Source organism: Lycorma delicatula, chromosome 4 (assembly GCF_047948215.1).
Source record: "Lycorma delicatula isolate Av1 chromosome 4, ASM4794821v1, whole genome shotgun sequence".
NCBI lineage: Eukaryota > Metazoa > Arthropoda > Insecta > Hemiptera > Fulgoridae > Lycorma > Lycorma delicatula.
This window is the reverse complement of record NC_134458.1, coordinates 115335791-115362673: the sequence shown is the minus strand read 5'-3', so window position 1 is coordinate 115362673 and position 26883 is coordinate 115335791. Positions and strand designations below refer to the sequence as shown.

The 26883-nt window shown below is 29.3% G+C and overlaps 1 protein-coding gene across 2 annotated transcripts in view; it reads right to left on the bottom strand.

Annotated features, from left to right (window-relative positions):
- The window catches only part of Rnb (BTB/POZ domain-containing protein Rnb), a 50803-nt gene extending 25852 nt beyond the window's left edge, over positions 1–24951 (bottom strand). For both annotated transcript variants that reach the window (XM_075363984.1, XM_075363985.1), the window contains exons 1-6: positions 24346–24951; positions 15367–15584; positions 13663–13849; positions 5471–5651; positions 3035–3213; positions 1293–1778 (exon numbers count right to left, since the gene is read on the bottom strand). In XM_075363984.1, coding sequence (XP_075220099.1) covers positions 1293–1778; positions 3035–3213; positions 5471–5651; positions 13663–13849; positions 15367–15584; positions 24346–24618 — 1524 coding nt within the window. In that variant the 5' untranslated portion in view covers positions 24619–24951. The remainder of the gene's footprint in view (positions 1–1292; positions 1779–3034; positions 3214–5470; positions 5652–13662; positions 13850–15366; positions 15585–24345) is intronic.
- Positions 24952–26883: the final 1932 nt, after the last annotated feature.

The window sequence follows — 26883 nt, the reverse complement described above, 5'->3', positions numbered from 1 at the left end:
TGCTTTTATATGTATTTGAATACTAGACATGGATACTGTGAACTTTGCTGGTAGGGATTAAATTAACCACCCTCTAAGGAACGTTGGCCTGAGTCTGTTCAAGACTACATTTCATTTGCATGTCAGACATATCTTCATCTCACTGGGCCATAGGGGTTGTTTATTGTTTACAAATAACAAAACTTAATCTGAACACAGATGTCATTTAGTAAAAAGTAATATTATTTAGAAAAAAATAATATCTGAATAATCTATGAATATCTAGTAATTAATGTCTCCCTTTATTCTTCACATACATGATTTGACATCAGTTCAACAAGTTAGTACTGGTTGTTAGATATGAGCTGGTGATACATTTTCATCTGATGCTTTTCTAATGCATGGAACCCTTTGCCCTTGGACATAAAATGTGACTCATCAGAAAACATAGCATTTTCAGACTGTTAATTCTGATTTAAATCTGCAGAAGATAATTTTGGATCAAGTTTACATTTTCTCTCTAATAATCAATCCTGTGTTGGTAATTTTTTCTTTTATGTCCATATTTGCCTTTCCTTTAAGGTGAAAAGGAACTAATTTCTTTAAATTGTTTTAAAATAACATTCACTGTCCCTAGTCAAAAACCAGAAGCTATCTGCCATTGTTAGATAAGCTCCTCAGAAAAAGAAACAAATTTTAAACACTTTCTTGGAGTTATGTCCATTATTATATATTTAAAATACACAGAACAAAAAACACGAAAATATGATTTTGTAATAAAAATGAAATAAACTTTCACAAAAATTATTTATAACATGAAAACTGCTAATTAACCAAAGAATAATAACCTCACATTACAGAGAAAACTTAAAGAATGGGTTTGTGTTAACATAAATGGTTAAGTAGTTAACTAGGTTGGTTAACTTAAGTAACTAAATTGGTTAAGTAGTTGACATAAATGGTTCATATATGGTTAAGTAGCTGCAACATAAAAATAAACAAACAATTTGCTGTGTTCAGATTAATTTGCACACTACTGCATATGAGAGATGGGATATTTAAGAGCACAATAATTAAAGATGAAATCTCTAAAGATGATGAAGTACAAAGGCAGTACACATATTAGTAAAATGATAGCAAATATGTTTTACAATGATCCAAAATAGAAAATATGATGAATCACTATTTACCACTTAAATGTAAATGGCAGTACTACTAAAATTACTGTGTGTAATGAAAAACAATTATATTATAACTTAAAAAATATGTTGTATATAATTTAATTTTAATCTGCACAAAAAATATTCACTTACATTATGCAGTAGATGATTTTCATCCATTCTTTCAGTTTTTGAAAGTAATTCAGTAAAATTATCAGTATTGCAATCATTCAATTCATCCTTATAATTGCCAATGATACTGTCATCATCACTATTAATACTACAAACAGGAGAATAAAATGCGTACGGCGAACCATCACTTAATGTAGGGCTACTGGGATTAACTGAACTTGTTGGACTCAAACTACCAAAACCAGATGAAGAAACAGGACTAGCAGCTGACTGTAACTGACTAAAATTACTATTAAATGTTTTATGTCTGCTATCAAATTTTGGAGTACTACTACTACTGCTTTGGCCAATTAATGATTCATCCCATTTACATTCATCAATTTGCTTCTGTTGATTTTTAACTGTGTCCTCTTTATTTTTAACACTTTGATGCTCCTTACCATATTTTGATATATACACTTCAAGTTTATCAGTTAAAATTTTAACTAATCCTAATTTAGTTAATTTCTGTTAAAAAAAAAAAAAAATTACTATAAAAAAACAAAATAATACATAAAGAGATGAATTATTATATTCTATTTTATGCATATACACACTAGAGTAATTCCAGTCCACTAAAATAACTTCATAATTTATAAAACATATACCTTTTTAAAATTAGAAGATCCCTTTCATTCTAATCTTTCAGAAAACAAACTTATTTCCATTCCTTATTACCGCATAGCAAAATTTAAAAAAAAGTTTACACATTTGCATTTTTACAGCTGTAATATTCTACAATTTTTTTACATTTATATATAAGTTTACAAAGCTTTACACACTTTTTTTATTTTAAATATAAATTTTTAAGTATAAAATAGTAATAATTATTATAATTATATGATTAAATGGTTTTTCTTTTATTACTATTTTAAGAAAATATAATACTGGTATTTGAAATTTTTTTTATACTGAATAAAAACCTTTACAAATATATAAATAAAAAAATTTAGCTTCAAGGACATGACTTTTAATATACAGTTTAAGAAGGGTTTTATATATATATATATATATATATATATATATATATATATATATATATATATATTTTTAAAACAATTATATATAATTTTGCCTTTATTATTGTCAAACAGGTAATACAATTATTTATTTAAAAAATGACATAGGACCATTTAAAAAAATAAGAAAAAAATATATTTGCAGTATTAAACATTTATTGAAAATATAAGTGTTTAGTACTCTGATAATAACCTTAACATTAATATCAGAAATGAAATATTGATAAGAAGTTAACAACATCTAAAAATGTTTACTGTGATCCAAATAAAGAAGCCAAAACACTAGGCTGTTTTCTCTTCCCAAATAAGGTTTTGATCATCAAAAATTACCAGATCAATTTTTATAAAGTTTCACTGAAACATTGTAGCTGTTGAAAAGCTACTAAGTTGATAGACTACTAAGTTCATTAAAGTTAACAATTAACTTTTAGGAGGTCTGAAATTCTGTTAAAACTTCATGAAATGCTTCTTACTTTATAACTTCTTGCTACAGCAAGTTGCTTGACTTTGGCAGCTAAATAATAAAATTACAGAAAAAAAACTATCTTTATATGAATGGCAGTTATAAAATCAAACAATAAATTTAATAATATCATCAACAGCTTTCGCTTTCTAACTAGCTTCCTCCTGATTCAAAACTAATCTCTCTTTCTCAATTTTACTTTTGTATAAAAGACAATATAAAATCAAATGTTGGAAACTTACCAGTAATATATGTGGCTCAAAAATGAACCTTAGGAGAACATGGTACAAACTACTTCTAATACAATAACTATTTGACTGTTCCAACAAACATAAGAAGACATCCAATCCATTTTTAGCAGTCAATAACTGCATACTGCCAGAAGAATCATTGCATAATAAACAAAGAGTATATATTAACACTGAAAAAAATTTTAAAAAATAAATATACAAACACCTCAACTGAGCTGAAAAACAATAACAATAATTTCTACTCTACTGAATAATAAGTACATATAATACACAGCTTCAAAACAAAAGGGTACATCAATTAATACATAGTACATCAACTTACTGTTTTATAATGTCTGTATTGGTTATGATGTATGCAAAGTGCCTGAGGTATACGAGACCAGCAGTCTGAGAAACACAGAGAGTAGCAATCTTCACTATAAGGACATTCCTTACGAACAAAGTATATATTATGTTACACCAGAAGAGAATCAGACATTTTAACGGGCTTAATATGCTAATATGAATTAGTATATTAGAGTAAACAACTTCAATCCTACTGTTTTTACTATAAAAAGACATGGTATATTTATTTATATGCCTGAGAATGGATATATCATCTTTTAGAAATAACTCTTATCTCTTACAGTTGTTCATCTACAATTAAAAAATTCAGTTTAGTTGTAGCATCCAGCCTATAGCAGAAACTACCACTATGTCTAACAACTATTAGTAAGTGATGTTTACGCCATAACAAAATTACATGATTAATATAAAAGCCTAAACCATCTTAGTAACGAAATCTTTAAATAACAAATGAAGAAATGATAAATTTTGCCATTTTGGCACAAAAATCTAACTACTAGCAAAGAACTATTTAAAGTGTAACCAATACAACGAATACTGTATAATGTAATCATTATATTTAAGTTTACAATTAGTGATAATAAGTTTCATTTGATAACACAAACAGTGTTATCAGTAAAATAACACTTTCATACATCAAGTTTAGTTAATGTTCCTCACAAAAAATTAAAGTATTTTATAATCACCAGTTATTGGGCATTTAGTTATACATAAAACTGCGTCAGTCATCGAATTAATTTTATTATGTGTTGCATTAATTTTATTCCGTATGAAAAATTATTTTTATTAAATTGTAATTAAATATTTTCAGAACGGAACAGTATATTTTAGTCATTAGATTTACAAAAACAAGAATACTAGTGATAAAAATAAGGTGTGTTAGTAGTTTAATTTTTAATGAAAAATAAAGATACAAGAATAATTAGGCAATATAACCAATATTTAAAACAAGAGTTGAAGCACACTGGTTTTAGACTTCATTTGTGTTTTATTTGTTAGTTAATTAATGAATTAAGTACATTTGTCAAAACTTATGACCAAAAATAGCCTGCAAGTTATGTTACGGTTTTTTAATGATATTCTTAGCTGTAAACCATTCATAAAATATGTCAATATACATTACATCACAGTTTAAGATTTCAAATAACATTTATATTTTTGTTATAATAAAAATCTGTGACTCCTACTTCATCTTGGTATATAGTAGAAAATAATTTAAAAAAAAAAACACTATTTTTTCACTTTGGCAAATGAAAATTTAATATTAATTATTCATCTGTTTCAAAATTATTCACCAATTTAATGTTTTAGCAAAACCAATTCATTCAAATGAATCACTCTAACAGTCTAAATCATTTAATAGTAGATGGTAGATTCATGAAGCACTGGATTACTCAGTATCACAAAGAATGTCAAAAGTATTCTCATATCCAACGTTCTAACCTCATTTCTCATCACAAATCCAATAATCTAACTTCACTCTTGAATAAAATAGCCCACTAAAAAATGTACTCAGAACATAGTGACACAATTGATTTAAAAACTCAAGACTAAGTTACCATACATATAAATTAAAAGCTTCTAAATAATGTTATCTGAATTGTTTATGATCAGTTGGATTAATAAAAATAGTGGAAAATACTGAATAGAAAAATAATATGGACTAAGTGGAAGCAATCTGGATCATTTTACAGTTCACATTCTGCCATTTAGAAAATTAAGAAAATGTAAAATTATATTGAATTCAAATTCCATTATTTATAAAACCAAGAAACACTGATTTTCACATTTTATACTTAATAACTTTTTTCCACTAATGGCAACTCCATAGTGGAGTGGTAACATCTCAGCCTTTTATCCAGAATATCTGGGTTTGAATCCCAGTCAGACATGGCATCTTTCATATGCTACAAAATCAAAGCTTCAAATTCCCATTTTACAAGCTTTGAGCTTATGAGGTGAATTACTCATCAACAAAAAACTAAATACTTCTCTTCATTTCCATAAATTTCCATTACAAAAGTTTTATAGTTTTTAAATGTATTACTTATAATCAATTGAAATAATAACTAAATTACTTACATTTCTGTTTTTGATTTTCAACATCTGATAACAATTCAATAATAGTTTTTACAGCATGACATTCATTGAAATAATAAGCCCCAGGATGGCTCTTGGATAAATTGTACATAATTTGGTATACCATTGAATCCGGGAGTTTGGATAACAGCAAAGCAAAACCATTGCCTTCAACAGACTTCAACTAAATTTAAAACAAAAACATTTAAAAATATCTTACTACATGTTTACATTACGATTGTGATAAGATTTATCAACTAAAAATATTAATTTTAACATGGTGGATCATGAGTTGTCATCACTTCATTCTGACAGCAACAAATAAATTTCTTTCATTTTTTTAATCGTCATATGAATGTTACAAGTGTGTGTATGTGTTTTCCACACATACACACTTGTAATGTTCATATAAAAATTATAAGAATAAAGAAATTTATTTGTTGCTATCAGAATAAAGTGATGACTACTCATGACTACCCGTGTTGAAGGTAATATGATAATTAACTTCACACGCGCATGCACGCACACACACAAACATTTACACATATGTTATTATCAGTAACAGATAAAATAAAAATATCACTTACTGCTTAAGCAGTAAATGATTTATAAATCATACACTGCCAGGATGCTAAACTATTAATTCATGAATGTATATATATTCATCAGAATATATCTATGTACATAAAAGTAAAAACTGAAAATATATTCCTAATAGCAGTAAATAATAGAATAATTTTTACCCTACATTTACTTATATAAAAGGAACATTTTTGAAGTACTGCCACCTGCAGTGTTTTTTGTTTTCTATTAGAGATAATATGTAAAATTATTTTAATTTTGTTAAAATTAGCCACAAAGACTTTGTCATTATTACTTTTAAAATGCCAAATACTACATATATCTATATGATTTATTATTTATAATGAAATCTAATTCAGTTAGATTATAGTGTTGAAGTAAACAAACTGTGCATACGAGTGTTCAGGCGGCCAAGTCACAAGCATCTCCTGTAAATCCATATAAAAGAAACTACATGATGTTAATGGTTTCAGTAACCACATTTATAATAATAATTTAAATAAATTAAGACATGTTAGATGTTCAATAAATACTTCTTACCTTGTTCAACACAACTGATAACCCAAGAGTATTTTATTTATTAAAATTGTTTATTGTTACGTAGCTTCCTTGAGTATTTTAAGAATTATGAAATTGTCAATTGTCTACTAATAGTAAATATTCACTAATATTTTAGATAAAATCTCTATGATAATAAATAAATAATAAATTCAATTTAGTTATAGTCATCTTTTTGCAAGAAATCTTTAGTGCTACACCTACTGTATTAAGAGGAAAAATTATAGGCTCAATTTTGTTTCCTATTATGTTATCCAGTTTCCAATAATTTGGTTCTACAGCATCACTTACATGTTTTATACAGTTTTTCCATTCCTGCTAGCCCGTTTTATTGATGGCTTTTAGCCCGTTACTGGTTTCTTTTTTTTTACAGAAATGAATGTTCTATTTTTTTGTTTAATAAATTTTTTGCATGCTAAACACATTTTAATACACATATGCACGCGCATATTCACAGAATTTCAATCACACATATAAACAAAATATCCACGCAATTAGTTTTATAATTTTACCTACACACAAAAACTTTACCCAATTATACACTTATATATTGATATATTTATAGAATTCCACGATATAATAGGAAATATAGTGCTCACAGGCTGACTACACAGAACACTGTAAATAAACAACTCGCCATTACAGCGAGTCAGCTGATTATAATCAAATACATGTGAAAATCCCTTACTTTACACTGTATTAAAACTAATAACTAGCATTATCTATTACTGCAGAACACCACTAAAAAAAACTACATAAAACAACTAAATATTATGACGACGAATTAAAACCAGACAAAAAGTTGATGCCAGAATATTCCGACAAAGGCCCTAATCAAGCACATTGGCTCCATCGGAATAATCCAGCAAAGATCAGTAAGGGATTAGGGATTAAGCATAAATTTTTAACATCAGATATAAAAAAATTACATTATATTAACTTTAAACAATATTAGAGTAAATAAATAAATAACAGAAACACAAAAATTAACACGAGAACAAAAGAGTGACCATATGAAAAGATCAAGGGTTTTAATAGAACTGAGAAATATCATATAAATGTTTCATTACATAACTAATTATACAATGACTTAGTGTTGTATATAGATGTCATGTTATGAATTAGCACTGATACATGAGACGTGACTCAACAGAATCATGATGAACTAACTCACACAAATGTAATGTTTATCTATTCTTCACTCTATCAGCTAATTGAATACAGTATAAGACATTGATTCTCAAAATTTTTCGCCCACTGCCCACATTAAGAATCAAAAGTTTTCTAGCAGCCCTCAAAATCTTTAAGCTTACAATCTGTTAAAAATAATAATTGCAATTTCTGTTTTTAAGATGCCCTCTTAAAAACTTTCAGAAAATTGCTATCAAAAATTAAAATTGCTTTCAAAAAAATTACTATTGTATCTGTTCTGTTCCACGTCGAGCTGTCCAGTGCTGCAATCTAGTGGGTGCTAGCGTTCACTGGCGAGTTAAGCTCGTACGATCATTCTATGTCAGAATCCCGCAAGTGTGGTTGTGTTTTCATTTCAGTCCAAAGGGACTCATAGTTTCTTGATAATGTTCAAGTTCAAATATGACTAAAGTCATACACTCAAGTTATACTCATAGTTACAAGTTTAGTGTAACTATTGTAATTCAATCAAAATGTCAAGGGTAACAAGAAATTAAATATGATTCAAGAACGAAGCATTGCTTCATTTCATCATCTACCATCTCATCAAAAATACAGTCCACACTAGCTCTATATTTCACCAGTATCTATACAGTTATACAACAATAGTAACATGCAGCCGATTTCTCTTTTTGGTTAGCAACGTTGCTACAGCACTAAATCCACGTTCAGACAAATACAATGATGGGAATGCTATCAGAAATCATTGAACAATCGACCATAATCCAGGGTACAGTTGCAGGATTGGCTTTTGCAGCCAAAATTCTTGGTAGTCATTCTTGAATTTTATTTTTATTTCTTCGTTTGTTGTCAGTTCTATAAGTTGTTCTAACTGGGATGATCCTGTTGTGGTGATATTTGAAAAAGGATCCAACACCCAATCTGGTATGTCCATATTTAAAATGTCCTGGAATTGGCAGTAAACAAGCAAGCCATTGTTATTGAAGGATGCTGCTGATAAATTAGGGAAGTTATAGCAATTGACATAATATTCTTCAAAAAAATTTCCTTTTCATCAGAAAACATTTTCAGTGTATTACATATGGTTTTCCCTTTGCAGCTGTCTCTAAATTTCTAGCAAATAATAGTTCTTGACATATTTTCTCATCTTTGATAAACCTCACATATGACAACAACACTTCATTAGTTGGTAAAGTGGACTCATCCAACTGAATTGAAAATTGGCAAGTCTTCAGATGATTGCATAATGATCCTTCAATGTTTTCAGGCATCTCATCAATTCATCTGCACAGAACTATTGCTCAAAGGAATTTTTCGGATAATATCTGCTGCTGGTTTATGGAACATAGTGGTTATTGCTTATTTAACTGCCAGTAAAATTATATCTTCCCTAATAGTTTGTGGTTTGCCTGTTTTAGCAATTAACAATGAGATATTGTACGAAGCTTGAACTCTGTTGTCGTCTTGCTTGGAAGCCGCTGAAAGAAGTTTTGATATAGTTGGCTGAGCTACGTACTTCTTTTTCAGGTCTTGAAAATAGGCGACATTTTTGTCTTTCTTATCAGATTGTATTTTATTAAAATGATCTTGTAGCCTGGAAATCTTCATCGCTTCATTTGAAAAAGTTTTTTTGACAAATAAGGCACATTGGAATGATGGATTTGTGGTATTTTCAATAAATCCATATTTAATATATTCCGCACTGTACTGCCGTTTCTTTTTTTCTGCTTCTTACATGGTTTTGACTTCACAAATACGTGAATAATAGATTGACTTTAAAAAACCTGCTACCAATTGCACATGAAAAATGCTAATGAAAATAAAAGAAACAATTACTGCCTTTATATAGGTTTGAAATGCAACACGCACTGACAAGAATAAACATGCAATTACTCGCTTACTGTGTGTGACAGAATTCATACTGAGCAAGTAAGAACAAGCACCAATAATCCTGTCAATTCATACAGGATTGGACAAATCATGTTTTTTAACTCATACGAACCTAAAGTCATTTAAAATTTGACTAAAGCATTGATGACTTAATCATTTTAATACATGTTTTAGAAATGCTGCAGGATTCATAAACTAAACAGCATTTTAAACAGGATGACATAAGCTCTAATTTGGTATAAAAAAAAATCTAATAATTGGTTTGTTTATAATTCATGTTCAAAAATTAAAAATACTGAGGTCTGTAAATACAAGTAATGAGACTAGTTTTTTTTTGGTGGCCAAAGTGGCTACACTGTAAAGTTACTAGTAAAGATATGGTTATATGAACAGCTGATTTATATCAGATATTAATATTTTTAGTCTATTGTTTGTAAACAAACTTCTTGTGAAATGAGTTTTTGGTGTGCGTTACAAAGATGAGTGTTTGTGTTAAACTCTGTGAGAACGCTAATGAAACTTTTTCAAAATTGAAAAGGGCGTATGAAGATGACACTCTGTCATGAGCCGAAGTTTTTACGAGGTTTATAGGATATTCAGATGGCCAGGAATCAGTGGTGGAAGACCCATGCTCTGGAAGACCGTTAACGTCAAAAAGTGACAACAATGTTGAGCGAACCAGGGACTTGATATGGTACTACTGGCGATTAACTGTCAGAATGATTGCAGAACAACTGAATTTGAACCATACCACATTCAATCAAATTTTGACAAATGAATTGGACATGAAAAAAATTGTGCAAAGTTGGTCCCAAAAAATCTCACTGTTGAACAAAAACAGCAGGGTGGAAGTGTGCCATGATGTTCTAGGGCAAAATTGAAACTGATCTTGATTTTCTAAAAAATATTATTACTGGTGATGAATCTTGGATATTTGAGTATGACCCAGAAACAAAATGCCAGAGCAAAGAGTGGCACATTTCAAACTAATCACATCTCAAAAAAAGCAAAAATGAGCAATCAAAAATCAAAACCATGCTAATTTGTTTCTTCGATAGTAATGGCATTGTCCATAAGGAGTTTTTGCCTACAGGACAAACTGTAAATCAATATGTTTACTGAGAAATTCTTGAAGGACTGCAGAATAGAGTTGCCTGCATGAGAACAGCCATCAAAGACAACTGGATGCTGCATCATGACAATGCACCTTGTCACACTGCTCTCTCAATTAATGAGTTATTGGCAAAGAAAAACATTCCTGTAGTTCCGCAACCATCATATTCACCTGACTTGAGTCCTGTAACTTTTCCCTGTTCCCAATTTTAAAACAACTCCTCAAAGGACACTATTTTGGAACAGAAGAAAACATTAAAAAAAAATGTAACCGACGATTTGAAGGATATTCCAATTTCTGAGTTCCAACACTGCTATGAAGAATGGGGAAACCGTTTGAAGCATTCTGTGGCTTCCCAAGGGAACTATTTCAAAGGTGAAAGAGTCCATGTATAGATTATAAATAAAGATTTTTTTTGAGCCAGCCTCATTACTTTATTTACAGACCTCATATGTTTGTTTAATTTTTTTTCTACTTCGATTTTATTTTGTGTTGTATATTGTATTTCCTGTCACTTTTTCTTCATTTTTTCGTTGATAATTGAATAATAATGCTTATATATAATAAATACTCATTTGTTTTGAAATATTTATTATAAATATTATAAGTCATCAAAATGACACATTTGGCGACTGCTGCATAGAACAAAGAAAGGTTCGAACTTGCATTAATAAAGTGGCTATATAACAAAGAATATAAATTCGTTTTAGTTTTTTATTTCATACTACTGATACATTACACACTGGTACAAAAAATTAAAGGGACACCAATATATTATGATAAAAAATGATTGTATTCAAACTCTTTTAACTTTGCAACCAAAGGGCTTAGAGACAAATAAAAACAGAAATTAAAGCTTAGTGCACTTCAGATTTCAAAAATCATCAAATTAAAAAAAAATCAGTGAGAAGAAAAGCTTTAAAAATTTGAACGTTTTTCTTCATAATTGACCAAGCACATGGGAAACAAAATTTTTACATAAACTGAATTAAAATTGTTTGAAAGTTTAGGATTTTAGCTTTAATTTCTTTTTTGTTTATATCTCTATGATTTTTTTGAACTGAAATATTCTACTTTAAAGAGAAAAGGCCACTTTTGTCTTTAATGTTGCATATTTCCCAATCTAAGCAATGTATTGATACCAATAAATATGGAAATTAAGGGGTTATTATAATATAAAAACCTGGCAAAACAAATCTGTACACTTAAGTAGGCCAAATTCTAACATCATAAAATTTACTTTACTTTAATTTTAAAGGAGGAAAATGTTGATACCTCTTGCAATGAATCCTGAATACAAAACACAAAATTAGTAAAAAGTTAAGTTTTCTTCAAGAAGAATATACAAAGTGAACACAAATTATTCAGCACATTTCAGGAGTTAATTAAAAACGAACAAAGCAAGGTAGCATGAATTAATTTTTTTTCAAATAGTGTGGATACTAAGAGTTACTGATGACCTTGAATGAACATTCCGGCGTAATGTAACAACTGGGGGGGCTAGTCAGTTGAGTAATGGCTACCATGTAGAAAAACATAATAAGTATACTATGGTTTCATGAAAGTAGACCTGTAATTAGTTTGTAGATGTTTTCATTTAGAATAATGCCATGATCCTCCTTATAAACACTGTATTATATGTTGGTATGAGCAGTTCAAGGATACAGAAAAGGTAACACAAAGGTGCTGGCAGACCTCCCATCTCCAAGGAAGTTGTGGATTGAGTAAAGAAACTTTTCAGAGAAGCCTGGGTAAATTGACTCGTGTGAATTTAGAACTTGGAATACTACAATAGACAATGATGAAGGTTTTACAAAAGCGCCTAAAACTTCAGCATACAAAAAATTTAGCAGGTCATGCAATTAAAGATAATGATGAATCACGCCATTATAATTTGCCAGGAACATTCTTAATAAAGTGAATGAATATAATTCATTATTAGAAAAAGCAATCTCCTCTAATGAAGCTACCTTCCATGTTAGTGTTCACATTAACTGTCAGATTTGGGGTAACAAGAACCAGAACCCTCATGCTGTGTGCTTGCGTTTGAACAACACAACGTGGGCCTGAAAATTAATGTTTGGTGTGTGTCGACTGCTTATAAAGTGATCAGACCATTCTTCTTTACCAAGCCAACAGTTACCTATATATGTTACTGGAGTATGAAGTACCACACACTGAACATCAGCAACCCATTATTTATCTAACAAGATGGCACACCACCACACTGGGATTTACATGTAGGGATTATCTATATGAAAAATTTCCCCAATGTTGGATCAGCCATGATGTATCAATTCCCTGGTCACCTCGTTCCCTTGATGTTATGCCATTCAATTTCTTTCTTTGGGGTTTGTCAAAGACAGGGTGTATGCAACAAAGGTTGTCCACATCAATGAACTAAAAAGACGAATCAAAAGTGTAATTAATTTTAATACAGCAGTAGTTACAATTAATGTAACTAATGTAATGTAATAAACTCCAGATAATCTTTCTAACATGCAATGTGAAACGGAATACCATCTAAACATTTTATATGCCACAAAAGGAGCTCATGTGGAATTTGTTTGAATTAATAAGCATAGTTAACAGAATTGTTTAAAATTCCTTGTTCAACAATAAAGCATGAATATATGTACAATGCTTTGTTATTTTTTTATGAACACCTAAAATGCTCTGAATAATTTATGATCACCCTGTAAAATATTAATTAATTTTCAAATATTTCCCACAAAATCAAAAATTTTGGCAACTATAACTGGTGCTCAATTGCACATTCTATCCACAGAATAGCATGTGAAGTATTACATAAATAATATCCGATACTTGCTATTCTATACTTCTCAAAAGCAATAAATTACTTTATAAAACAACAAGGAAAATATAAATTAGAACTTACCTGATCTGCACAACTAGCAGGGTTGTACTCCGTAAAAAGAGCAATAGCTTGTAAAACATTTTGAGTAACTCCATTAACATTTGATGTTAATTTCTGAGCAACAGTTTTAACAACATTTTCAGCCATCATTGAATCTTTGATGTTTATAGAACATTCATTATTATTTCGGCTTGATTCCCAAAGTATCCTAGATATTAAAATAAAATTTTTAAAATTATTTAATATATATTTAAAAATAAAATGAAAAAACTTTCCAACATTTCAAAAAAATATGCACATTTTGGATGAGCATAAAGAGGCAATATAGAAGTTGTAAATGCATTTACAAGTTTCTGAAAACTAAAACAAAAAGACTAAATATTTTAAACTGAAGTTGTACATAGTAACTTCAAAGCAAATTTTTTGTTTTCAACTTTTAATCATGCCAATTGTTTTGAAATTTTGATTTTCATTAAAAGTTTTATTTTAAATCTCTCCAGATTGGTTAAAATATTCTCACTGATTCACATCTATCACATTTACACAAAACTGATCTGAGTCATATATTTATGTTTTTATCTAACATTTTTGTACACAGTAAAATAATCATTACTTTCAAGTATAAATTACAAAAGTTCATTTTTTAAAAGATACTACAACTAAAATTGCTTCAACTTTTTTTGTTTAGAAAAATAGTGCTAAATTATATTTTTTGAATATATGCAACAGCATTTCTCTTTTCTCTTTATCCTTCCTACAAACAATTAAAATACTGTAAAAATAACTATTTTACTATTTTACAAGTCGTGTTAATGCACAAATGATGAAAACAATTATCAAAATCTCTGATTATCTGAAACTTCCAGTCTGGTATGTCTCTGGTTGTACTTAATATATTCAAAGGGTTACAAAGGGATTATGAACAGGCATTAATTTTTGAGTTATCGTTCAGTTGACTGTTCTGATTCAATTCATTACTTTTAGTTCTGTGCTAATCTTTTAACAATCAATATAAATACTACATCCCCATTTATCTATTTATATGTTCAATATCTGCTTTCCTCTTCGGAGTATATTTTCTACACATTTCTCTGTTATATGGATGTCTAAACAGAGAAATAAATTAAAATTAACTATACCTGGATGTCTTAAGAGATTGTCCACCATCCTAGTTTGTCTCTTTACGAGACTGTAGAGCCTAACTATACAAGACTGAATTTTAGTTTTATTCATTTCAAATTAAATTTCTTTTCCTGTCAAAAGAACAATGACATCAATGCATCTTAAAATTGCTATTTTTTTCCTTGGATATATACTCCACTCTCAAATTTTTCTTTCAATTTCTACTTATATTGCTTCTTTTAAGTACAAACCAAAATGTGGCATGGATGAACCTGTAGCCTTATCTCACTTCTTTCTGAATCAGAGCTAGCTTCCTTCATCTTTTGTTCTTATAACTGCTACCCGATTGTTCTACTGATCACAAATAATTTCTTTCATTATATGAATTACATTTTACTCCATTCTACATTATAAAATATATTCTACAGCAGTAGAGTGTGTGTAAGTACCACTATAATAAAAAAAAAACAAAAGCCACCATTCTGATATCATTTAAAATTTACTACTATCAAAACAAAGTTCAATACAATCTTATCAACCATCATAATACTACACAAAAATAAAGAAATTATTGAACAATAAAATGAAATATTTTATCATTACCTAAGTGCTCTAATAGCAGATTGCTGTGTACAAGGGCAGTTACTTGAATTAATTACATTAATTATCGAAGATACTGCTTTATGCTCATACAAATCATAAGCAATATTTTTTGACAATGCTAAATTTGCAGCAAGTCGACAGGCCCTGTTCTGAATAGAATCTTGCACTATATGCTTTAATATTGAAACCAGTGGGGGCACTACACCTGACTCTCCAATCTACAAAAAAAAAAGAAAGTTATTTACATAAAAAAATACTTACAGAGGTAATTATTTATAAAGATCCATTAAATAAATATGAAAAAAATGATTAGCAACACTACACTATTACTGGACTTCACAGTGACTATTCTACAAAGACAGAGATCATGTCTTCTTCCTTCTATATAGTGTAGCCACAAAATAGAAATAAAAAAAATTACTGTGTCTGGATGAATTTGCACACTATTTTTATAAGCAGAATACACAGCAGCATTTTACCTTTGAAAATTATTTCGTAGACACTGGACACACATACAAATATATTAACCACAAAACCCAAATTTGCGCATACCTACATAAAAGTAATGAACTAACACATTTGAACAGTCTGAAATTTACAAATAAATTACATTTGACAAAAAAAAAAAATTCTAATTAAACTAACATAGAACAAATCAATTGGCAACTATTGAACCCACATGATATAGATTTCCTAATCACTTTTCTTAAATCTGACAAAAAAAATAGTTGAACAAAAATAAAACAAATCAAATGGCAAATATTTCAACAAGCACAATACATTTCCTGATCACTTGCAGACAAGTATCACTAATATTAGTTATGGTGGACAACAGTTTTGAAGAAAGATACGCTGTACATTTCTGAAAGCGATTTCCAGATATTTAAATAATGACTTGAATTAAATCTGTTACTTTATAAAAGTCATATTTCTTGCTACCATCAGCAAATTATGCCATACTCACATTTCACCTTAAATTATGCACGACATAACACAACAATCAATATATTAAACCTTACCTACCCAAAGAAGACAACAAACACATTCTGAAAATAAACAAAAACTATAGCTAAACACATTTATCTAAAATAATAAATGAATAAACAAACCATATTAAATATACTATTCAACCACATATTAAAGGGTCTTGTTACCACTTCAACATAAAGGACATTAAAAATAGCATCTAGCCTGTAATATTATTGATGAGGGAGCTACACAATAGCTTTAAAAGATGCTTCAGTATAAAATCATGTACATAGGAAGTGAGCCATCTTTTTTACTTACTTTTTTAATAAAATGCTATATGTAAAGGGTAGCTGAAATTTAATGCACAGCCACACATAACTCACAAATAAAACAAATATGACAAAATAGCATTTTATTTGCTATAAAAATATAGCTATTTTTTCACTTAATCACTGTTTACAGCTACCAATTGCTCCCAATTTTTAACCAGTTTTCTCATTTCGTCAATGAAGAATGCTGGTGGTATTTTTTTGATCCACAACTTCACTGCATCCTTCAGTTCATTATTGATGGTAAAATGAATACTATAAGAAGAATTACAAAATAAGCTATGCCTGATAGAAAGAAACCACTGTCCAGTGTTATTATATTTTTAACTATAATTTTTGCTTAAATTTAATAACATAACACTTGTACAATGAAAAAAATTTTTAATTAAAAAAAAAAATTCAATACCAGAAATTATTTAATACTAATATAGCAAACAACTATATGACTTTTCTAAATTCGAATGAATCATGGAAACCAATAAGATATGTAAAGGATGGAGGCTATTGGTTTTCTAATCTATAGCAGTGTTCGAATGCTTATTTTCTTATGCATACTCTGCTTTGCGAGTATGTATAAAAAAATTAAGAATATTACACTTCAGAGTCTGCCCTATGATGTTTAAAATATTGAATATGTAAAATATTTTATTATTATTATAAAATTGATACTTGCTAATTGGTAGTGCTACTGAACTTCATGAAGTTTGTAGTTTACTTGTGGTAAAGTTTAAAGTAGTAAATATTTGAACTCCCTTCCTTTTTAAATTGAAGAATTTAAATTTGCTATATGTTATCATATTCTTTGTATTTTTTATCTCTAATAATTATTTTTTTTTTTATTGTAGTAGACTAACATTGATTTCATTATGTTTTATTACAAATTCATTTAACTTTTTCTCTGCTAAAATAATGACTGTATTTTTTTTGTCTTCAGTCATTTGACTGGTTTGATGCAGCTCTCCAAGATTTCCTATCTAGTGCCAGTCGTTTCATTTTGATATACCCCCTACATCCTGCATCCCTAGCAATTTGTTTTACATAATCCACACATTGCCTGCCTGCACAATTTTTCCTATTTACCTGTCCCTCCAGTATTAAAGCGACTATTCCAGGATGCCTTAATATGTGGCCTATAATTCTGTCTCTTCTTTTAACTATATTTTTCGAAATCCTTCTTTTATCAATTTGTTGCAACACTTCTTCATTTGTCACTTTATCCACCAATCTGATTTTTAGCATTCTCCACAGCACCACATTTCAAAAGCTTCTAATCTTTTCTCTCAGGTAGTCCGATCATCCAAGTTTCACTTCCATATAAAGCTATGCTCTATACATATACTTTCAAGAATGCTTTCCTGATGTTTAATTAATTTTTGATGTAAGCAAATTATATTTCTGACTGAAAGCTTGCTTTGCTTGTGCTAATCAGCATTTTATATTGTTCCTGCTTTGTCCATCTTTAATAATTCTACTTCCTAAATAACATAATTCTTCTTCTTCCATAATCTTTTCTCTTCCTATTTTTATATTCAGTGGTCCATCTACATTTCAATATTACTTTCATTTTCTTCTTGTTTATTTTCATGCTGAAGTTTTTGTGTAGAACTACATTCATGCCGTTCATTGTTTCTTCTAAATCTTTTTTACTCTCTCTCGGCTAGAATTACTATATCATCAGCAAATCGTAGCATCTTTATCTTTTCACCTTGCACTGTTACTCCAGATCTAAATTGTTTTTAAACATTGTTAACTGCTTGTTTTATGTAAAGATTAAAAAGTAACTGAGATAGGGAACCTTGTCGGACTCCCTTTTTTTATTATGGCTTCTTTCTTATGTTCTTTGATTATTAATGTTGCCGTTTGGTTCCTGTAAATGTTAGCAGTTTTTCTTCTATCTCTATACTTGAACATTTTATTCCAGTCTACTTTATCAAATGTCTTTTCTAAGTCTGTAAATGATATGCATGTTGGTTTGTTTTCCTTAATCTTCTTTCCACTATTAATCTGAGTGCTAAAATTGCTTCCCTTGTCCCTTTACTTTTCCTGAAACCAAATTGGTCTTCTCCTAACACTTCTTCCACTCTCCTCTCAATTTTTCTGTACAGAATTCTAGTTAAGATTTTTTATGCGTGAGTAGTTCAGCTAATTGTTCTGTATTCTTCACATTTATCTGCTCCTGCTTTCTTTGGTATCATGACTATAACACTCTTTTTGAAGTCTGATGGAACTTCCCTTTTTCATAAATATTACACACCAATTTGTATAATCTATCTATTGCTTCCTCACCTGCACTGCGCAGTAATTCTGCAGGTATTCAGTCTATTCCAAGAGCCTTTCTGGCATTCAAATTTTTTAATGCTCTCTTAAATTCAGATCTCAGTATTGTTTCTCTCCTTTCATCCTTTTCGACTTCCTCTTCTTCTTCTATTACACCAGTTTCTAATTCATTTCTTCTGTCTAACTCTTCAATATATTCCACCCACCTATCGACCTTTCCTTTTGCATTATATATCAGTGTACCATCTTTGTTTAACACATTATTAGATTTTAATTTATGTACCACAAAATTTTCCTTAACTTTCCTTTATGCTCTGTCTATTTTACCAATGATCATTTCTCTTTCCACTTCTGAACACTTTTCTTTAATCCACTCTTCTTTTGCTAGTTTGCACTCCCTGTTTGTAGTATTTCTTTAATTGTCGACAGTTCCTTTTACTTTCTTCATTATTAGCATTCTTATATTTTCTATGTTCAAAAATACTAAATTATACTTCAGTCTCCTCTTTCATTCCTTTTGCCCAGCCCGTATTCACCAACAATATTTCTTCCTTGCCTTTTCCAATGCTTGCATTTCAATCTCCAATTATTAATAAATTTTCATCTCCCTTAATATGTTTAATTGCTTCATCAATTTCTTCGTATGCACACTCTACCTCATCATCATCATGGACATTTGTAGGGATATTGACGTTAACAATCGTTGTCGGCTTAGTTTTTGATTTTATTCTTATTACAATAATTCTATTGCTACGCTTTTTGAAATACTCTACTCTCTTCCCTATCTTCTTGTTCATTATGTAACCTACTCCTGCCTGTCCTTTATTTGATGCTGAGTTAATTATTCTAAAGTCATCTGACCAGTAGTTGTTTTCCTTTTTCTTTTTCCTGTTAACCTCCGGTAACTACCGTTTAGATAATTCTTCAGAGGATGAATGAGGATGATATATATGAGTGTAAATGAAGTGTAGTCTTGTACATTCTCAGTTCGACCATTCCTGAGATGTGTGGTTAATTGAAACCCAACCACCAAAGAACACCGGTATCCACGATCTAGTATTCAAATCCATGTAAAAATAACTCGCTTTACTAGGACTTGAACGCTGTAACTCTCGACTTCCAAATCAGCTGATTTGGGAAGACGCGTTAACCACTAGACCAACCCGGTGGGTTAGTAGTTGTTTTCCTGATCCCACCGAACCTCACCAATTCCTACATCTACATTTAACCTATCTACTTCCCTCCTTTAAATTTTCTAACCTACCAACCTTTTTTGACCTCTAACATTCCATGCTCTGATTCGTAGAATGTTATATTTTAATTTTCTGGTGACCCCTTCCTTAGTAGTCCCTACCCAGGCATCCTAACGGGGGGCTAGTTTTCCTCCGAAATATTTTACCAAGGAAGGCACCTGCATCTGTTACATGAAAATGCAGAGTTACACTTTCTTGGGGAAAAAAGGCAGCTGTAGTTTTTCATTGCTTTCAGCTGCGTAGTACTCAGAAGATTGAGTGATGTCGATATGGCCGTTTAAGTCCTCCAGACCTACGTCCTTAACTACTACTGAAAAAACTGCTGCCCCCTTTCAGGAATCATTCCTTAGTTTGGCTCTCTACAGATACCTCTCCGATATGGTTATTCTTATATGGCTATTCTATATCACTGAGCACTCAAGCCCCCTGAAGGTCTCATAATTCATAGGTGCAAGTAATAAATCTTACAAGGTTTTTTTTTTAATACTGCAATTAATGTGCCAATGGTAGTTAACCATTAAATGCCTAATTTATGTGTTTATATTATTACTTTGTGTATAATAAAAATTTGTAGTAAAGTGTTTTCTATGTATAAGGTTACATAAAATGCAGATAATCAAAAATTTAAATAGTAATGCAGATGTAATAATCCCACAATCTAGATTTACTTGAATCAGTTAAAAATAAAACTGTACATATATACTGAATGTTAAATCTCTGCCACAAATTAGATAGTGAATTAAAGCTTCATACCTTCCACAACAATCAGCATTTAATTTATATACACTGCTTTTTAAATGAATAAACAATCTATACATATAATAAAATGATAACTAGGATCATGTCTGTGCGCTCATCATCCAAAAACTACAAAGGGATTTTAATAAAACTTTGCAGATTTATACCTTAGAGGCTTGATCATTATCTCCAATTAGAATTATCACAATATTCTTCATGGGGGGTTAAAATATTAAAGATACTCTCTTGCCTTTTCTTGTGGCAACAATGGCATCGAGTGCATTCTCTTCCCACAAACAAGAGGGGTGAGTGACATTGTGTGCATGCATGGAAGTAGGGAAGGAGTTGCTTCTGTTTTTGCCTCATGGTAAAGTGAATTACAGCCATGCATCTTTTAGACGAGCGACCTGATGCTTTGAAATGCTAAAACTGTCCCACGAATGTTCAGTTATAGATGCTTAATTGTCAGTAATTTATATATATTAAACTATTAACTATTAAATATATTTTAATAAAGTTGTAAAAGATCAGTTTCAAACAATATTTAAGTACAGAATTTTTTTCATAGCAATGAATAAGTGTAAAGCAAAAAGCTTACAACATCATAAAATGGTGATTGTGATGATTATTCAAATATTATATCAAAAGAATGCTGTTGGGTAATTCAATCATTAAAGTAAAATTGTGTAATTTTGGTGTTATCTACATCAACTATAACAATTCTTAAAATATAACTATATTTTGATAACAAGTGCATGAAAATGCATAAACCTGTTTAATTTTTCCATTTTTTTTTTTTTAATACAATTATACAATCATTTTTCACAAAACATAATGTCCACATTGTGAATAGCCTTCTTTTACTACTTTAAGGAAAATCAGTAGTGCTTTTAAGTAAATCAACATGTAAAGTGCAAAATCTAGACAACATTTTAACAATTTTTCCAATGATTTGAAAGGACAATTAAACTTTAATATGCAGTATAGCAGCATACTTCCCACATACTAACTACTTTTTCTAGGAGGATCATTCAGTGATTAGACAAACAGAACCAGTGCAAATATTGATTTATTGGAATAAACTGAGGTTGTCTGACATACAAATTGGCACTCCTATTATAAAAAATACCAGGTGCTTGAAAAGAATTTCCATTATTATACCTCTTTTGTTTATTCCAAAATGTTTAGCTCCGCTTGAAACATTACATGGAAAAAAATCATGCTATGATACAATCTTAATTTTCTGATGTTATAAAATCAGCTGAAATTCACTTGCAGATATTAATTTAGTGTGGAAAAGGATATTAACCATGTAAATTTTTTTTAAGTGAGTTGAACAGTTTAAATCTGGCTAACAGTGTTAGTGATTTTCATTGTAACAAAGGCTAATGGATGTTCTGAATGGAGCTTCACAAATCGCATTAATGATCTAATTCACATGGACATAACCATAAAAATTTGGTAATTGTTGAAATTTGTATGCAAGTATTGGCACTATCTATTCCATTATGTATGAATTATTACAAAATGTTTCAAGGTGGATTCAGAGACAGTTGACTCAAAATCTCAAAGAAATCTTATTTATATTTGTGCAGAACTTGATTGCAGTTTTTAGGAAAAAGTAATACTTTTTTTAGATTGCAATGAAACTTCAATTCATTATTTTGAGCCAGAATCCAAATGTAACTATAGAATTTAAATATCAGTTTGCCTGCCAGAAAAAATTCAAAACCTATGCTTCAGCCAGTAAAATGATGCTCATGGCGTTTTTCAATTAAGTTAATGACTGCTAATGAAAGCCCAATTTATTCCAATTATTTGGAAGAACATTGCTGATATTCTTGGAAAATATCCTGATTCTCTCAAAATTCTTCTGCATGATAACACCCATCCATACCATTCTAAAGACATAGGAAGCTGTTCAAACATTGGATTGGGTGATATTGCCACATCTACCTTAGCATCCAATCTTGCACACTCAGATTTATTTTTGTTTTACTCTCTGAGTTTTAAGTGGCACCAAGTTCAGCAATAATGGGCAGGTAGTACAAGGACAGCTCAGATACCAAGGAGAAGAATTTAAAGGTGAACAGTTTCGGCCAGAAATTATGTTATAACTTGTCATAAGTTTCATTATCATTAAATTAATAATTTTTTTGTTGTCATTTGTTTCTTTAATTATTGAACGACCCTTGCAATAACAATTCTGATAATATTAGGTACCCCCTTAACCATAATCAAAGTTGCCATTTAAAACAATATTATAATTTATATGATCTAAAATTTTCTTTATAAACTAACATCTTAAACAGTTAAGACATCTTAAACAGTTGTTTTTGGGATAAAACAAACAATAATGAAAGGATAATAGTTTTACCAAAAGTATATAAATCGGATAAGATTTTGTTTTTTCATTTATAATAATGTTTGCGTCTTTGACAATGCTTCTTAACACTGAAAAGATTGATTGATTTGTTTTTAAAGAAAACAAAAAAGAACTGCGTTTAATAAAATGTTAACTGCAACAGCAAAATTACAAAGCCTTAAAGGAGTCATAATAAATAATGTTTAAGTAAGAAAAATTTTTCATCCCACTATAAGTATCAAATTTTGGTTTCAGTTTAACCATTACTCTCTTTTTTCCTATAAAAGTATATAATTACTCTCTGCTCATAATTCTTTTTTTTAAATTAAAATAACCAAACAATAAATATAGTACCAAAATGTATTTGTTTCATTAATATAAACTACAATAATGTCACTATTAAAAATAAATTTATAATACCAAAATGCTGTTGCAAATCTTTTGATGTGAAAAGTAAAAGTTGTTACTTAATGAATAAACAGATAAAAACTGGCCTCAAAGAGTAAGTAGTCATTTCAGAGGACCTGTAGAATCTAACTAGTAATTCGACTATTATTTTTTAAACAATAGCTCTTTTTTTTAACACTAACAAAATTTTGATAACAATTTTTTTCATTCTCATTAATAAAGGTTGATTTATATCAAATAAGGCTGATATTTGTCAAGCCTTAAGTGAAGTGGGTAGATTGGTTACTGTGTAAGACCAGAGATAGTTTCATTGGTTAATCTCTAGATCAAGTGCATTCTATTTAATAATTAGTTGCATAAAAACATCCCACGGTGTGTTATTACAATTTATGAAATCTAAATACATAAAATCGTTAGTAAAATATATATATACGATGACATAATCATAGACTAGAAGAGAGATTATAGTTGTATAACAAAAATTTTAAATTATAATTACAAAAAAAATTATTTACATCAGATAATACACCATTGATAAAACCATGAACATCTACCACCATAATAAATTAGTTATGACGAATATAAAAAAAAATCTAATGCAACCCAAATAAATACATACGTAATAGAAAAATTAACTCACTTGCTTCCTTGAACACTCATTTAAAGAACTATTTGCTAACAAGCTAAGCGTAATGTTTAATATTTTATCATTTGGAAGTTGAAGAAATTTTACCAAGATTTTAAAAGCATTAATTTCACATAAATATTTATAAGCCAATTTATTTTTTTCAGTGTCAATCCTCAACTGGCTAAGGGCTTTATAAATAGTATTACTTGAATCATTACGTAGAGCCGATACTAGTTTAATAAAATGTTTTCTTAACTGATCATTAATTTCAGTTATTTCTGCCATTACAACAGTTTCTTCTAAAAAAAAATACAATATGTACTCAAAAAATTATCACATCTGTTTTAGAATCGGTAATCGTTACGTATTTGTCTTCTCGCTATCAGTAAAAAAAATTGATCAAAATCACAGTACTTTGAAAGTAACAGAAAGAACACAATGTTTTACACAATAACAATCAAAAAACATCTTGCCAGTAACATATATTGCGCAAATAAAACACAAAACATACAACCACACATAACCTCATCTATAAGCAGCGGAAGATAAATCATGAATAACACTAATAACACGCTGCAGCCATATTTTGTCTACAAAGCAGGTCTAACAATCATTGACCAATTTGATTAGTAGGGATTTTTAATTAAAGAACCTCAAACTGAAATCGATTTCATCACTTGTTACCGTTAAAATGTATAAAAAAAACAAATTACAGCTGAACTACAAATAATAAATTTATATAATTGTTATATTTAGTTACATTCAGAAAGTGCACTCGATAACAACTTTATTGTATTGTTCTGGCGTGTTTAGCCATACTTTAGATACACTGAATTACAAATATATTAAAAATACCACTTTTAACACATTTCTTACTACCAACAAAATAAGAAAATAAATCATCAGTATTAAAAAATTTATGAACTAAATTTAAGCAGCGTCTATTCTTGTATCAATATCATGTTTCGGCAACATACACCTTTTTGTAGTACATTATAAGGATTACATAGACGGAAATCTGTCTATATAATCAGTACATAAAATTACGCCAAAATAAAGAAGAATGAAATAGTCCACATTTTTAAACAAAGAAAAGTAGATATAACTGTGATTCACCTTCTCGTGCAAAGGAATTTTTTCCCCATTAACAGCCAAATTATCATTGTGATCTCTGTATATAGAAAAAATAAATTTTAAATTGTTCCTATCAAAGAAAATTTGTCATAATAATAACGACTAATTGGTCGTAACCCAGTCATTACCCTATAGCAACAAAGTAAGATAATAGAGGAATCTCTTCACAGGCTTGTCACAAATACTTGAGGGAGTAATACTCCATCTATGATATCAAACTCTGCTGTATGATTACTTATACATTAAAAATAATTAGTAATTATTACTTGGTTTGTTGAAAAATTGCATTTTGGGCTAAAGAAATGGAGATGAAAAAAGGTGGGTATTGTGAAATTAAACTTCACTTACCTTACAGAATAGAAAATGAGTTAAAAAAAACTGAAAGATTATTATATCTTCCAGAAAAGATTATGGGAGTTTTTTTTGGACTGATGAGTAACATATTTAATAGTCTATCATCTAATACTGGAATATTTATATAAATTAGAAGAAACATTAATAGTTTAGCTTTGTTTAAATTATATTTGGAGACTCAAGTTCAGTGTAGTGAAGTTCAGTTTAAAATAAATAAAACCCTGTCTAATTTTGGATTGAAAACTGAAAGCTTGTCTCTTAAAATTCTATATTATGCTGAACTTCATTAAATGAAGTTTATAAATTAACTTAATGATCAGAAGTGATTACATAGGGCTACCTGCTGTCTGCTGATGATATTTAGTATGCTGGAGAAAGCATTATGGTGAATTGCATGCTCTGTAAGAGAGTTGTTGAAAAAAACAATTTCTTTAATAGGAATAATTAAAAGTTAATTTAGAAAAAAATGTTTTGGTTTAATTTTCAAACAGATAAAGGTCACAATGATAATTTGGCTGTTAGCATGGATTAAAATGTTTAAATTTAAGTTCTAATTTTAATCATAAAATTATATACTCTAAATCTGGGAATCTGAAAAAGGAAACCTGATTAAAATGCTTTTACTTAAAAAAAAGGGTTTAAAAAGCTTATGATTATAAATACAATGTAACCTTCAGAATAGAAAAAAGAAAAAAAATATTACGTCTGGAACACTGTTTCAGCTGCACATTGTTTTACATTAGTCAAACAGAAAGCAGTTTTAAACTAAGTTACAGTAAAAGTTAAAAATCCTCCTCAGACTTAAAACATTTTCTAAAAATCTTACAGAAACAAGTCACAAATCCATCAACATTGGCAATATTGCCATGCATTAGTTTATTGCTGATTTTATACATACTTTTTCAAGATATCAGATGCAACTTATAATACTAAATTTAAAATTAAACTTGTGAAATATTAAAATTTTATGTTGTCCCTTAATACTCCAGTTGTTTTAGAGAAAATTAGTTCTTAATAATTGTAGAGCTATAAACAACTTAGCTTCATGCTAGTTTGTTGCAA